General features: G+C 39.1%; 1 protein-coding gene across 3 annotated transcripts in view; it reads right to left on the bottom strand.

The window, feature by feature from the left end:
* The window catches only part of LOC149300836 (insulin-like growth factor 2 mRNA-binding protein 3-A), a 38009-nt gene that overhangs the window by 1211 nt on the left and 19606 nt on the right, over nucleotides 1-17192 (bottom strand). The window contains exons 4-12 of one of the 3 annotated variants that reach the window (XM_089484734.1): nucleotides 8005-8056; nucleotides 7830-7893; nucleotides 5665-5976; nucleotides 4936-5070; nucleotides 4562-4684; nucleotides 4316-4451; nucleotides 3212-3351; nucleotides 2836-3010; nucleotides 2325-2399 (exon numbers count right to left, since the gene is read on the bottom strand). In XM_089484734.1, the coding sequence (XP_089340860.1) occupies nucleotides 2325-2399; nucleotides 2836-3010; nucleotides 3212-3351; nucleotides 4316-4451; nucleotides 4562-4684; nucleotides 4936-5070; nucleotides 5665-5976; nucleotides 7830-7893; nucleotides 8005-8056 (1212 nt within the window). The remainder of the gene's footprint in view (nucleotides 1-2324; nucleotides 2400-2835; nucleotides 3011-3211; nucleotides 3352-4315; nucleotides 4452-4561; nucleotides 4685-4935; nucleotides 5071-5664; nucleotides 5977-7829; nucleotides 7894-8004; nucleotides 8057-17192) is intronic. The other 2 variants (XM_089484735.1, XM_089484736.1) reach the window with 2 other exon arrangements.

The following is a 17192-nucleotide window of genomic DNA, read 5'->3' as shown; positions in this document are numbered from 1 at the left end:
ACCAAAAAATAAAGCGGTTCATTCTGTATTCTAGCGCAGATTCCAAAACATCTGTGTTGCTGTAACATGCAAGGGGAGTTTAAGAAACGGGCTCTGGTGTGCTTAATCCTGCTTCCATGTTTCACATGCTGTATGAGCACAATATGCACCCGGGTATCAAGTAATTATCAAGATGGTATAAGTGCAGATACAGAATATTCCTAGTTACTGGGCTTGGGAAACGCTAAAAAAAAAAAAAAAAGTTTTCCCAGGGGACAGCACAGATTGACATACACAATGCATCTAGAAATCTGTAAGAATGTAAACTTGTGCGGATCTGTACCTCCTACAATAAATGTTAACATGCATTTCCATTTCTGTGCAAATGAAAAAATTAGCTTAGTAAAATGAACCACGCTTCGGATCTGTAGTTATGAGTCTCTTTCCAGTTGGTGGTTAGCCAAAGCTTGTGATGTCAAATTATTTTTGATCTGTCCCAGAGTATAAATTCTTTAGTCCATGTGACTAAATGACAACTAGCTTTTAGTCTACGCAGACATCTCATTTGGTACAAGCAAAAAAAGGAAGTGAGGCAGTGTTCCAGATCAGGATTTTGTTCAACTGTTTATGCTCTAAAGCAGGGGCGTCCAACATGCGGCCCGCGGGCCAAATGCGGCCCGGGAGACCTCGAGGTGCGGCCCGGGTAAGATCGGCAGCCAGGGCAACCGATCTTACGCGAGCCGCACCTCAAGCCCTGCTACTTACTTGTGGGAGGGTCTTCTGGACTGCACAGAGGAAGCGGAGTTCACGTGACATCCTACTTCCTCTGTGCTTTAGCAGAGAAGGCAGAGGGAGGCCGCACCCCCTGCTGAAGTCTGTGAGCGGCATCGAGGAGCTGCGGTGCAGGTAAGGGGGTGGGGAGGGTGTTTGAATGAGTGTGTGTGATTGAGGGAATGAATCTGAATGAATGATTATATGAATAAATGAGTGTGTGTGTGATAGCATGGATGTGTAAGTGCTTGAACCTAGGCATGATGGGACTGTGATTGCTGTTAGCAATCACACTCCTATCATGCCAAGTCAGCCAGTACATGCTGAAACCTGGCCAGCTGCCCCCCTTGTGTAGTGATGCTGCCAGCAGTATGGGGTCTGCACTTACAGCCACCTTGTACCAGCATGTATTGGCTGACTTGGCATGATAGGAGTGTGATTGCTAACAGCAATCACAGCGAGCACAGTCCCATCATGCCTAGGTACCAGCATTTACTGGTTGCCTGGGTATGATAGGAGTGTGATTGCTGTTAGCAATCACACTCCTATCATGCCAAGTCATATTGCTAATTTTGTCCAATTGTGTGTTACCTACTTTTATTAAACATGTGAGTTTTTATTATTTTTAAAGGTGGGGGTCATTTTCGGTTTTGGCTAAGTGAACCCTGATAGTTTTGGTCCAGAATTTTCATTTTAGTTCATCCCTGGAATAAATCTAGGGAATCCTGAATTTGTAGTCGCAAAACTTTCAAGGCCCAGAAATCAGTGAGAGGAAGAGTAAAGGTTTTGTGTCATTTTACTTTATTTTAATCTGCATATTTTATTAAAGGCCATATTTTTTGTCACAGTGAAAAATGAGTGCGGCCCGCGCACGTATACAATTCTGATGAAGTGGCCCACTGCAGAAAAAACACCCCTGCTCTAAAGCATTAAGACTAGAGTTATAAGAGCGAGACAGAAAAGTCTGCCAGGAGGGTGTCCCAGCTCTTACCCATGCCAACATGCAAAGGAAAAAAGTGTATGGAAGTGAGCTGGGAACACTTTTAAACCATACATATAATACCCTTTTCCTTTAAAAGGCATTTAGAGAGAGTTTTCATGAAACATAAGTAAATTATAAAAGGACTCACAAGTGTGCCTGAATCAGCAGTTATAAATTACGCACACGTATTATGGTACCCTTGAAACTTCAGTATTAGAACAGCGGCCATCATTCACACTATAATGCATTCCAACACTAGGAGGCTGGCTAGCAAATGTCACACGCACCCTACGAGCCCTACTAAAGAAGTACACCCATCGAGCTGTAATTCCAACAGACTATTTAATCCATGCAGAAAGTATTTTGGCCGTGGAAGTCTGCCAATGTTGCAGTCTGTAAAAGTACCAAACCCCCAACCCCCCGTGTATGTGTTCTATTAATGGAAACCATGTGCCCTTTTAACTTGGCCTTATACTATGTGATTCACAGGATAGGTTGGGAGTAATGTTATATGTACACAGAAGGTCCCCTGCTAAATCTTCATGCCAGTCACCCAATATTTAGAGAAAAGTTGCATCAATGTGCAATTCACCTTAAATTGGGCTTCAGGTGGTCCAGTAATGATCACCATTCGTAGCTTGGCATCAGGCCCTTCTGCAGGGGCAATCTTAAAAGAAAAACACAACATGTTACTTATTACACAAAAAGAAACAGTACTAGACCTAAAGTGATAAGTACTTAAAAAGCTGGATTAACTGAATAAGCAACAACGTAAGCCACCGGGCTAATATAAACACACTCATGATTGCAGACTCACTCGCTTGAATATGTACTGGGAAAACGGAAACATAATTTAACTTGGATTTAGGACCAAAGTTGTAATGCAATGTTTAAAAATTACTTTGTAAAAATGAAGGCGTACAATTGCTACACACAGACACATAAGAACTGTAGCCACAACCCACCTATTCCTCCACTACAGTGCTGGACATCACCAGAAATATTACCTTTCTTACCGAAAAAAGAAATATATATATATATATATATATATATATATATATATTATATATATATATATATATATATATATGTAAAAATAATACCTTAATAGATGCTCCAGCAAAGCGGGAGAGTTGTTTGATATGTTGTCCTTGTTTGCCGATAATAGCTCCTACAGCTAGTGCTGGGATGAAGAGATGAACCGTCTCTGATTCTGGCTGTTGCTGAAATTCAATAGAAGTCAAAAAGTGTGTTAAATTTAAAAGGAATAAATACCCCAAACCCCAACTTCTCCTACAACCACATATCTGCTTTAAAAATAATTTGTAATATTAAAAAGGACAAGCATGACTTCTTTTTTTTATTAAATGTCTTCTATAAAAAGCAGCTAGTTCACACTTAACTTAGAAAAAGAAAGATACAAGCTAAGAAGTGATATAGGAAAAGTCACATGACTATTTTAGAATTGTCTTCAGGATTGCTCTTACCCCAAATGGTGGATATGAAGAAGGAGTAGTAGGCGAGGAAACGCCAACATTTGGAGGCGGCATCCCTGATGAAGTTGGGGGAAAGAGACCCAAAGCATTCAGATTCAATCCAGGAATCAAATGAGCTTGGAGCTGCAACAGGGATCACAGACAATCTGGTCAGTAGGGATATTGTAAGAGCATAAACTACTACCTGTGATAAACAGAAAGCTGCGACAGAGGCCTGTCGGATAAAGGAACAAACTCATGTTATGTGTGCTAGCAGCCTTACTCCTGAGGGACTGTAAGCGGCTCAGTTTCCACAACTGTTCCCCTCTATTAAATGAGTTCCAGTCCCGCTAAGGTTGGAGACACATAATCAAAGCCTGGAATGGTGTTAGAGGGGTTTACCGATGAGCAGACCACAGGCCACAGCAGGGCAGCTTACACAAATCATTCAAGCCATTCCAAGCTGGTACATGAAAGATTAAAGATGGCACACATCCTTACAGCCAGCAGAACCCGTTAAAAAACACAATCACCGAAAGAACAGTTATCACTTCACATAAGGCTGTTGAGTTAATAAATTTATTATTAATAGGAAAAGAGCACGATAAGGAAGACACTTGTTTAGAAATGTTTTCCATGAATTAAGAGGGCTGGCAACTTCTGGACCAGAGGGCAGGTAAAGCCAAGTGCCCACATCGGCACAAACATTTACATACACACATGCCAACATGTACACATCCACTCAACACGCATACTCAATCGCTTCCTCCTACTCTCGTCTCACTCTTATACCTTCGCGACAGAGCGCCTGCTGCATGCACACAAAGGATGTTTAACGACTCTTCTCACAAAACATGAGAAAAAAAAAACAAAAAACGAGACGTTTACCTCTGCTAGCCAATCACAATCAGGATATGGCATTAACCCTTTTCAGCTACACAGATATATTTCTGTCAGCTGCAACAAAGTGTGTTAAATATACTTTACGACAGTAAAAGACTGAACTCTCTGCCATGTCCTACAGAATTTGAAGCACGTAATTCCAGCAAGATTCAATTATTTCCGTTCCAGCCTCCTCCTAAACTCTGTACAACGTTATTTCACTTACATTCATAGCAGCGATGTCATTTTCATAGGATTCTCTAATTTTTTTCATTATTTCTTCCTCGGCCTTTGCGCAAGCCTCAATACTGCCTTTTACTGTAATGGTCCGTTCCGGGTTATACAGTGTTAAGTCCTGCAGTCTAAGGTCACAATACACAAAGGGATACAAGATGTTTAGTTAGGCCTGGATACCATTTCCATTCTATAATATAATAAAAACAAAAAACGTTAACGAAAAATACGCCCTTACGGAGAGATTGTGATTTTAGTATCTGTATCCTGTTCAATTTTCTTCAGGTTCCTCCCTTCTTTTCCAATGAGGCGACCCACAAAATTGTTATGAGCTAGAATTTTTAGGGGGATTTCTTCAGTGCTGAAAAGAAATTGAAATAAATTTAAGATTCAACAGTTATCAATTTTAAATAAGTAAACACATTTTCTATGTCCAATGCCACAGTGTAAAAAGCCATGGTCCAATAGCAAACAATTATTGATGTATGCAACGCCATCATTCTGCAGTAATGATATATTATATATAATATTATATATATATAGTGAGAGCTTCATTGTCCTGGCATACAACGCACTTAAAGCACTTGTGATAACCTTACTCAGTCTACTTACAATTTAGTATCCTGAGCTTCCTTCTGCATGATCTCCATAATTATTTTACAAGCTGTTGAACAACCTTCGGGAGTTGAGTGAATGGTAATGGGCTTCTCTGCAGCACCTGCATTTTCTTTACGATGAATATCAATCCTAAGGAGAGGAAAGAACAGCTTACAACAACAAAAACATGGTCTCAAAAACATTACTTTTCAGATAGCCTGTTAACAGCAAGAGTAAAAAAAATATTCATAGAAGAGAAAAAAAATATTCTAATGAAACCAATGCATTTGTAAAACTGGCTCACCCGACAAGACTGGAGTTGATCAGAGTGAAGGGCTGAGCTGAAACCCCATAAGAATAACCGTTTAATATGCAATAAAATCCAGACAGAATATATCCTAGTTGGGCATGAAATCCCAATATACAAGAATCAAATGCAAAATTCTTACATATAGTTCATAAGGTTGAAAAAAGACTTAAGTCCATCAAGTTCAACCCTTCTACCTAACCTTCCTATATTCTTGGCCTTACAATCAAGTTCCCCTCTTAGCATGGGGAACGCAAGAACAAGCTACGGAAAACGAAATAAAAAAAGTTCTAGAAGAAATTCCAAAGTTACTTTTACATTTGAGCACCTGGAAAACATTTAAAGAGCCTTTTGATATTTTATTTACATATAAAAAAAAAAATTAAAGGCACCAAGGTATTGACACGCACAAAATGTAGCATTTAAACCATGCTTACTTGGACTGAGTTTGCTTAGTGATGTTCCTGATCGTTGCTCCTTCTTTTCCAATAATTGCTCCTACAAACTGCGTGGGGACCAGCATTCGTAGAGGAACCTCTGACTGGGGTTTGGGTCTTGCAGAAGCACCAGGAGAGCCCTGTCTGGGAGGTCCCCGCTGCCCAAACCCACGCCTCCCCTGAGGGTGCTGCTGTTGTGGTTGCTGCTGCATTTGCTGAGAGGGGGCTTGCGGTGTGGCCATTTCATCAGGAATATAAGTTACCTTGAGTGAATAATTTTCGAGCTGGTAACCGTTTAGTTTTTCAAGTCCCCTAATTTTGTGGAGAGGAGAAAACAAAATATATACAATATCAGGTTGCAGGAACAGATATGCAGGATGCACGAACACAAGTGAGTGGAAATGTTAGTGGTTTATCACAAACGTAATCAAGTGAATGTGTTTAAACAAAAAAAGACTAACTAGAGGAATGTACGTAAACAGAAATGCACGAAAACTATTGAAATAGCTACAGAACACAGAATTTGATTTTTTCTGTTATATGGCTCTGTGTAAATTGTTGGTGCCATATAAATAGTAATATTATTGTTCCTCCCGATGGGCTTTACACATTACAGAAACCCGGGCTGCTTACTCTTAACCCTATGCGCTTGCATTGTTTGCAGATCCCCAGAGCTACAGAGAAGCACGCGGCTCAATCACTGAATTAGCACAGCGGCACAGGAATCATTATGGAAGTGATCGTGTAAATCCTTTAACCCTTAGCGTGCCATCAATATGACAGCAACACAGAGCACACATGGCATTGAAAGTCTAAATAACTCCAGGTTATAACTCATATTTCCCAATCAACTTTTCTAATGATTTTCTTGTACGTGTCCTGTGCTATATTTCTGTATTTTACTGCCAAGCCCCCGATCTGTGCAAAACAGTTTATAAAGCAAGATCGACACATCGTTCAGATATTCTAAGCTTCTAGATCCCACAGGAGCGGAGTCTTCAGCAGCTGACCTTTAAAGATTAGAGTCCTGTCAATATTTATTTTGGCCACAAGGTGGCAGAAAACTACCAAACAAAACGCCTGCTGGCACTGCATGGCATTCACTGCATCCTTACTACGGAGTACCACTGTAGGAGCGGTAATACGGCAAAGAAAACAAAAACAAGAATGTGGGAACGTCACGGCAAATACCAGAAAGTGGAATTTTTACCACTTTTTGGAACGTACTTGTCATGATCTGACAGTGGACAGGATGAGAGGGGTGCAGTGTTTTATCTCACCCTCTCTCATCATTTCCAGGTCTTCTACACACAAACGTTTAAGTAACCTTATCTGGAAGGAGTCTATAGAGGACATTGCAGAGCAAGGATGTATACTACTATTACAGGGCTCTGCTCAAGGACAGCACGCAATAGATTCCATATTTGTTGTATACTTTTAGAATGCTACTCCCACAACTCTCAAGCATCCCGTCGTGTCAAACACTGTACTACTAATGAAATGCCACACAAACAGTGTTTATATACAGCGGGATTCTACGGCAAACAGAAATTTCAGTTGCTAAGGCGGCCTGGCTGTTTTTACCATTTTACACCAAAACAGCTCTTTAAACTCCACGTGGCTTCAAAAAAACACAAAAAACAAGAGATGGAAGGGGAGAAAAAAGAAAAATGCCATGCTGGTTTAATGAAAGATGGATGTAAATTAAAAACTTATTGTACAGGCAAAGTCTGCCATTTTACAAAGGGAAATGCATTTGGAAGTCAGGAATTTAAACTTACGAAGGAAGCAGCAAAAGGGAAACCGTGGGAGGGGGGTATAAAGAGGACAAGTATAGATCATAACGCCGCGTCCCATATTTCACCAGACAGGAAGATGGAAAGGAAGAGATGTTCGCCCATGCGAAAAAGTATCTGATATCCTATAGGTATAGATTTATGTTTCACGTGACTGAATTTACACATACGGGGATGTGCTAGCATTCAGTAGATACTTTTTTTGTTTTTGTTTTTTTATTAAGATTAATTCTGGTGCAAAGTGATTAAACTGGTGCAAACCCTACACTAACCAATTCATTCGTTCCTATCAGTATCCCCCAGCTTACCACGCTGGATAAGAATCACACTTCATGAAGCCCCCACGTGTATTTTGAAATGTCAACTTACTGTCTTGCGTGTTCCTTATTGGCATATGTTACATTCACTACTGCAGTCTCTGTGTCCGTATTCACTGTAAGGGAAAAAAAAAAGAAAAAATAAAAAAAAAAACATACATACATACATACTACAAAAGCTTTGAATTTTACCAAAAACTGTGACACCACATTATCAAATTATGTACCTTGTTCACAGTTTTCAACTGTCCCGTACTGTGCTAAAAGGCTGTCCAATACCTGGAAAAAGATAAAAAGCAAGACTTTATTTTAAAATTCCCAACATTTTTAAAAAAGTTTACAATGGAGACCATATAACGGAACACTAGTAGCTTTGTTTTTACAAAGACATGGGGATGACCATGTGTACAATATATCTATGAAATGAAAGCCCACTACATGTTCACCAGAACAAAGTACTATACAAAAAAAAAATAAAAAAAAATTATAAACAAACAGGCGATTTTAAATTAAAAACAAAAATGCATATCCTCTTACAGACTAAGACCTTTAATGTAATCTGCAGAGATGGTTGGATGTAAAGGAGTCATGTTTCCGAGTACATCTGTGGAAATGTGTCCTCATGCAAGCGAGAATCCTCATCCATTAATTCATGGGGGGTGGGAGGGGAGCAGAATGTCTACTTCAAATTCCACATGCCTTCTTCCCATTGGCTGAGCTGTACTACATGGGGGGGGGGGGGTTACCATCATGTGCAATGATTCCAGCTGCCTTGGGTTTGGAGGGTGGCTGTAGCAAGATCAATGGGAAAGAAGAAAATAAAAAGACCACAGCAGACTGACCCTCCGTGCGATAGCACTGGGATTAAACACAGAAAGAGTGCTTACCTACAAAAAAATAAATAAAAAGAACAGAAAAGTGGGGGGGAGGGGCTACCTACATCATACTAAAGCACATGTTTTGGCTGTATATATAAAAAAATATATATTTCGCAGAAATAAAATAAGACACATACAAGAAATTTGAATACCCTATACACTGTGTTCTCCAGAGGGGTAATTGACACAGTGAACAATGTGGAATAGCAATCGCTCCTGATGTCAGAGGGCATAAACTCCGACGCTTCCAGCAGTAATGACAATACATTTCAAGGACAGTTTGCATCTTTTTTAAAAACAAACACAAAGCACTTCAAGGTCTGAGGAAGGAGTGTATGGCCACGGTCCTTGTACACTGTATGGGAGGATAAGCCGAAAGCAAGGTGTTTACCAATAAATCCAGCGCAAACGGTGCTATAGGATTTCACACGACACATCATAGAAGATACAATCACAGCAGAGTAAAAAATAAATGTGAATGCAATCAAGGATAGTGGACATGTGCCTAAAAATGCCATGACACTATTTAACTTGCTTCTTTACAAATATTGCTGGTTAAATCTAAAATATACAACACAACTAAGCGAGAAGCAAAACAAGAAATAACCAAGGAGGTTTGAGTTTGCTACGCACGCTCCATCTATCTTAACCGTCCTCTACCACAGAGGAAGAAGCTGCAGCCCGCGGTAACGCCAGCTCTACCGAGAATTTGACGCTTGTTATGAGGGGGGGAGGGGAGTGCCGCAATCATACAGTAAAAATGGACATAGTTAACCTAATCCAGCAGCCGGGAATCAGAAAATTTACTGGGGAAAAGAAAACTGGGCCAAACACAGCGATATTGTTTGGTTTGCATAAAAAAGAAAAATCCACAACTATTGCATTATAACATAATAAAATGGCTGACCATATTGACTAAAAGCAAAACCGGTCTTGATTTGAGAGCAGAACATGAGGAACACACATACACACACACAAAGTCCTACATTACACAAATTAAAACCCTGTCTCAAGGAAGCCACATCCATAACACGCTACTGGACGATATTTACAAAAATGGTGTATTTGTCACCAAAATGAGGCTTTGGATTTTACAATTCTTGCAGGGCAACAGAACTGCCATGTGCAAAAAAAATTAAAATGGTTAGTCCGGAAGTGATTAAGTAGAAGGACAAAGCCCGTCACCGAATGTATATGAATAACCATCTCCTGTTTGCGCAGGCATGTGCTACTGAAGCTACCATCCCCCCGCTTCTGAAATGCAGCAGAATGGCTGCACCTTGATAAACCTCTTACATTAGCAGCCAACCCTCCCCCAACCTCTGAAGAAAAAAATCAAGAGGATCACAGGGAGCCCCCATTTAAAACTTGGAACAGGAGCAATGACTGTTCAGTATTCCCATATCTAGCTATTGAGGAATGGAAGCAGAATCAGTTCCATTCCACTCAAAAAGAACTAAACAATCTGCCCGGCGTAGACACGTGCCATTAAAAGTCTTATAAGAATATCAAATATTTGACAATGTTTCGAATCGTATGGAAACATGAAAGGATACTTTGATTCCATTTTTATTTGGGCTCCCAGTGTGTGCACAATGCAGGGAACCCAAACAATTCTTTAGAATTTCTGAACGGATACGAGATGGACGGGTAAATAAAGAATGGCTTCCCCAGGAATCCGGAAAGTCAGTTAATCATTTTAATCGGGAGATAAGAAAATACCTGTTGTGAGTTCTGTAGTTACTGAAAGACTCCCAATGAAGGAGGTCAACGGAGAGCTTGTCTGTCCCCACAATATGGGATCAAACACGCAGCTTCATTCACAAACCTACAGCTATATCTTCATTCTAATCTGTAGATGCAGCCCCCATTCTGAAAGGGGGAGGGGATGCTGAATGAAACACATGCTTATTTAAGGCACAGATGTATTCATAATTAACCCCTTGGGTTCAGGAAAGGAGAGGCTACATGCACTGCTCCTTGGCCATGTCCAAGCTGTAGTTTTTAATGTAAACAGTCGCATCTGCTGGGGTTTCCACGCCCTGGACTGTTAATTGTGCTCTTCCCTATTGAAAGGAATGTATAGCCATGTGTTGAACAACCACGCCAAACATTTCGCTTGAGCGTATGCTCCCCCCCCCCCCCCCAATTCCACAGGAGTTCAAGATGGCGGGAAGGCGATATCAGTCCCCTGATACGATCCACAATAAGATGGGGATATTATTTAGCACATTGTATAATGGGTGCATTATGTATGATTTAGCAGACGGTTTACGGATAAGCGTTTGATCCAGTAACAATTCATCAGGGTTACGTGTTAGGTGCAATTCCAGTGCAGCAAAAAGCTGATTTCACACAATTTTAGCACCAGCCCCCCACCCAAAGACTGCAACAAATCACCAGACATACTAGCACAAAAAAGGTATTAATATAAATCTTTATATTTTCATATTACATAGAGATAACGCAAATAATTCTCTGCTGAAGCATTTAGTCATAAAGCATTCTAATTGCCAATTATGCATCTTTTTAAAGAATATATATATCCAAGTCTTTGGCTGCAGATGGAATTCACTGATGTTCAAATTCACAATTCCGAAAATGGATCCAACGGCCAAAACATTATCTAACCAATCATGCATTTTCCTTAGACTACCCACAAAATGAATCATGCATGGAAAACAAACACGAGTGTGGGGATTTTTCAATATTCCACCATAAGCGAGCCGTACATTTTGATCCCTTCATGTTCCAAAAGCGTAAACAGGCCATAATAGATGGGTCTCTGTCCTTTCATTCTTTAGTAGTAAAATTTATTTATTTTGTACATCACTACCGACCAGCAGCTCGTTTTAATGGCTAGAAATAAATCCTGTGCATAGCCGACATTCATTAAAAATGCAAGACTAAAACAAAAACCATACACACACGCATACACATACCGACACCCTTCAGAGTCAAGGATGTCTACCTGGCCCCCTAAACAAGGACAGTCTAACACACAGGGGTTAACATGCTCACAAACCGCCACTATTCCCAGACATAGATTTAAAGTAGGACATCTGAACTTAAAATTCATAACTTAACTTCAGTAAGTTTAAGTGATCTAAAATTTTTCATTTAAAAAAAAAGAACAAAAAGTAGATTGTTTGTTCTAGACATGTTATCGGTCATTTGCTTAGATCGCCAGGTTTAATGTCATTAACTTTGGCAGCTTACACGCATGCCTCCTCAACATAAACTGCATGTTTACAAAAAGATAATGATAAACATACTCTAGCAGTCTTTTCAGTAGTTATTCCCAGTACATTCGGTTTTGGACAAGAAAATATGGCATCGGATTTAGCTCTAAGCCACATTATCCACTAATTAAAAGATCTGGTAGAGTAAGGCAAAAAATAAATAAAACACGCACACTCAAAAGGCATTAACCTTTCCTTAGTTCACATTAAAACAGTATTTGACGTACAATAATTAAATAAGCCCCAAAATATTGTTGCGGCTCAAACACTACAAAGCACCACATAGTATGAGTACAGAGGGAATATAACCGAAAATGAATGTTGCACAGACCAGAATTAATACAAAACATGCTCTTGTGGGTAACATGGAGCATTAAAACAGTTGATGTGTTTTCCCCATTTCTTTCGGAACACAATGAAAACATTTGTTCAATAAGCTCTAATTACGATGTGTTTGCACATGCAACGGTTCAGTGTAGAGAACTGCATTTGTTAAATGCCACTTGTTACTTCAAAAGGGAATGGGAGAAAAGGGAGGACGAAGCAAATCATTTAAGGTGGCCACAAAAACAAAAAAAAAATACAAAAAAAATCTTCAGCTGTTCCACAGCCATCTCTTATTATCCAGTTTCCGCATGCAATCAGAGGGAAGCCAAGTTGGTAAAGATGCAAATCAGGAGGGGGTGGGCAGCTGAAAAGAAGAGTTTGTTTTCAGTCTTGCTAGATCAAAACTGGAAAAAAGTCACTTGTTGTTCCAAGTTGCAGCATTTGGGCGAGATCAGGCCTCCCTCGCCTGTTACGGCACAGATGTCATTCCGAACTGGAGTTTCATTCATAAAACTTGAATGAGTCAAGCCCAGGGAAGACAAGAAAAGGGGCTTCATTATATATAAGAGTAAACAAAATGCAACTATTCATACAGCTTGCAACAATCTAGAACAAGAACACTAGCGTAAGATGGATGAGTAACCACAAGGTTAAACAAAAAAAAGGAGCCGCACATGCCTTCGAACCACAAAGGACAGATCTATAGTTACAAAACTATTTTTTTTATTTTAATTTTTTTTTTTTTTACTTTTGGACAGTTTTCAGGTCATATATTTTACATACTGCTGACCCCGGATATCTTGGCATGCCTCGCCCTAGGATTCAAAAGCTGCGAGGTTCTCATACCTGACCGAATGTGTAGGGAAGTTGCTGGAAGACTGAAAATGAAAGACATTTCATTTGAAAGTAACAGCAATAAATAGCCCATAAAATATATTTGAGTTCACAGTGGCTGGTTTTTCACATTTGACTGGAAAGCTTTGTCTCCCTGCGCTAGATAAACGCGTGGATGACGACACCGAAGGGTCTAGTGGCCCATTAGCCCCCTTAACACTACCAGCTTCCGACAGACAATGGGAGACTAACACAATCTATCCGAGACAGAAATCAAACGGAGAATGTTGTGCCTTAAATGAACTGAGTCACTTTATTTTTATTTTTTTACTTAATTCATAGATCCAAAACAAGCAATCTACAGTTAGGTGATATTGCCCCTAAACAAAGTTAAAAGGCAATACAGTCAATTTGACACAAGAGGTGGACAACTGTATCGAACTAAAGCAGTGACAACAAATATATAATATGTACACTAGATTTAAAACTAAAGTTTTATACATTTAAAAATGGACACAATTTTAGTGCTGGGGGGGAGGATAATAAAGAGTATATATTATCCATTCCAGGATAACTAAAGGGATGGCAAATGAAACAAGGTTCTTTGAGTTACAAAATAAAAAAAATGTATATGTTGGGTTCATTACTTTTTAATACTTTGCAAAGTAAATGATCTTATATGTTGGTTTTATTATGTTAAGCTCTTTTACTGAATAGGAATATAAGTACAGGGAATGTTCAGTAATAGAAGTGACCTGTCTTTGCTAAAAAGGTATGGCATAGGTCTGGAAGACCTATTGAAAACAGAGCTTTTGAAGCATGCATGCAGGGGGCTGGTTAGACCCACTGGAACTCTTGTGGGGTCCGGTGCTGCAAGGGGCACAGTGGCATGGAGCAAAGGACCTGGGAAATAGCAATGTATATATGGTTTTTCTTATTAATCCAGCCATGCATGCATGCATTTGAAACAGAAAAAATATTTTTTTATTATTCTAAACCTAACCGTGCCTAAAATTGTGTTAAATGCACAATTTGCATATTCACAAACGTAAAAAATGCCCTGAAGTTGGGCTAAAACCATCACCTTTATATCTGTTCTACATATTTATTTCATATTCATTAATAACTTCTCTTAAGTTTTATTCCGGTTACAACCATTTCAGCTTGTATGGTAGCCACCTTTAGGTGGCTGATTTTTGTGGCATATGACAACCATTCACCGAAGTCCCGTGACAGATAGAATTCCTTAATTGAGGGATATTGTTTCTGGGAAAGGTTGGGGCGTTCTACAGTACTAGAAACGCAGATTCCAATGCCTCGTTGAGATGTAAAACCTTTAAAAGAAAAAAAAAAAAAAGTGCACAATTCTAAAAGAAAAAAAAAAAAAAGACAATATCAATTGCGGTGTCTTTACTCCAAACCAATACTAGAAGTATATAAGGTTTATACTTTGTTAAGTTTACAGTCCGTCTCAGAATTAAGATAGCTTAAGCCAGCAAGCACTGCATAATTCTTTAGAGACATGAACTGTACCGTATTCAAAGATCAGAACCGCACATTTAAAGTTATCAAGTGGGGTGAAAAATACAGTGAGAAACCTTGTGAATTCAGTAATCATGTAGTTCTAATCTTAATTCTAAAATCGAAACACATTGACAAATATGCCAATCTTTATCCAGGTCATCGCGGCTGATCGAAACTCATCGGAATCCACATTTTGCAGTACCATGATCTCTCTGTAGGTGGCGCTTTATGAACAGATTACAAACACCTTAGCAAGCAACAAAACCTACATTTCCTAACCAGAGATTTTCACATTCAAGACCTTCTAATGTATGCTAATGGGTAAACATCACTTTACTTATCGAGTTAAATAGTTCCATCATGCCCTGCAGCTTTTTACAACAGATAAACAGGGCCTACATAAAGCTTCACATAACTTTTTGTTTCTGGGAGTCCAAATTGTTAATCTTCAGAGTCCTTAGTTTGTTCAGTGCCCTGTTTGCCCAGATTCCGTGTACATTAGCTACCAAGGCTACTCTAATACATCTTACAATGGTCAGAAGAATACTTCCAAGCAACAGCGCACATTATTCTAGAGGGCAGCTCAGACAATTCATTAAGTACACGTCTCTGAACAGGGCAATTGTATGGCTCAAATGTTTGCAGAAACATCAATGGTACGCCACAAATGGGAACTTTTCAGAGTGCTCCTTGTTTGCAGGTCTTCACTAAACATTGAGTCTCTGTAGACTGTTCTGGGTTCAATGAGACACCCAATACTGTTTATAGAACAATGCATGAAAAGTGATATTACAGGCCAAAAAAGCCACATCTGTCTTAAGATCTAGAATCAGAGCTGGTTTTATTCAAATGACTGGACTTGAGACAAATGAAAGCCGTGCTATAAACCTAAAAAACGTATTGAAGAATACGTAAAGAAGATGGGTCTGAAATTTTACTATGGTCATGCTCAGAGCAACTCGCTGAATTATATACTTGCTTCGCTGCACGCCCTTGAAATGTCATTGATAAACTGTAACCTGACCTATATACTACATTCTCTGCTGAGCAAATACACCACAGACCCGGCCCTTATGGTGACGCAGGGCCATTTTTAAAAAGCACTGCAATCAATTACACTCCAAGTATCTACTCAAAAAGGTGTATGGCCGCATACCCAGAATAGATTAATCTTGCAAGGGGAAGGCTGTGTATTATTTACCCTAACCTTTACAAATAACAGCTCACGTATCTTTACATTAAATTATTTTATTCTGTCGATATATATGGTCTGCACTTTTATTATTTTTTTTTCTTTAACGTCCTTAAGAAACAAAAGGATAGTCTTTATAATTTTTTCATGACTGTAAAGTCGTACGCGTAAGGAGCAGCTGCTGCAGTTTGCGTTACGGGAAAAACACAAAAAAGTTATATACTGCGTTAATATCAAGACCCCCTTGTAGAGGCTGCTCGGAGTCATCTGCAGTATTAATAGGGTCTTTACACACAAACATCTCTGGGAATTTGCATCAAGCCAAGGACTTCGTGCTGCTCTGTGAAGAATGTGTATGGCGAAGTGGTTAAGTTCAAAAGAATTCACAAGTGAACACATGGTAGTGTGCCTCCAGATCCTGAAACACCACTCATCGGCAAAATGGCGGGGAGAAAAAGGCTCTGCTTTTCAGCTGTTCTGTGGGGGAAGGGAAGGAATTCAGCGCCTCAATCCTTTTCAAAGCAAAAAATATATATAAATACACCTAAAATGTCACACCCCTCTCCAAAAAACATATTAAAGAACATTAAAAAGGACAAAGAAGGCAGTTCTAATTACTAAACTGAAATTGTTTCATAGCTGTATCGGCACCCTATGTACAGATTTAAACCACTCTAACGTGGTGATTCTGTTAACTTAATGTGCCATAGATCAAAAGTAATGATGTTACACAAAATGCTATTGAGATTGCGAGAAGGGGGAAAAAAAAAAAACAAAAAAAAAAAAATTACCTTGAATTTTTTTAATTACTGGAAAAATGTCAAATTAAAGATATTTAAATGCACATTACACTACACACACAGCTGGCTGAAATTAATCTTACTCGCTTGTGAGGGAAAAAAAAAATCTTATCTGATTATACATTTTAAACATTGTGTCTAAGGAAATACAGAGGGCTACGGATTCAACACCAAACTGATGATCACAACTAGATTTATTATTATTATTATTATTATTATTATTAATAATAACCACATTAGCGAGGGGCCTAAACTCTGCTCAAACACACATTAAGATTAGTCAGGCATTTTTATTTTACCCCAATACTACTTCTGCCGACCCATAATCTCTAAATCTATTTAATGGATTTGAAGGATTTTTTTTCTCCTCTATGGGTGTACGCCATGAAAACCTCTAGGATTTTTACATCATATCCCTCAGGACCCCAGAAATAACGAAGGGCTATCTTACATGCACTTTTCTTTAAAATGACTCGTAATCCCCAATGAGTACAGTATGCGGGTGTGAGACTAGAACACACGTAGTATTCAGATACAGCATCAAACCTACATTTCATCTGCATGCATGCAGACTAAAGAACGCTTTCTTGGAAATAAGAACTATATTTGCAATAATTG

The sequence above is a fragment of the Sceloporus occidentalis genome, unplaced genomic scaffold, assembly GCF_023333645.1.
Source record: "Sceloporus occidentalis isolate IW3139 unplaced genomic scaffold, rSceOcc1.0.p SCAF_23, whole genome shotgun sequence".
Lineage (NCBI taxonomy): Eukaryota > Metazoa > Chordata > Lepidosauria > Squamata > Phrynosomatidae > Sceloporus > Sceloporus occidentalis.
The sequence above is the reverse complement of the archived record's forward strand: the minus strand, read 5'-3'. Positions and strand labels throughout refer to the sequence as shown.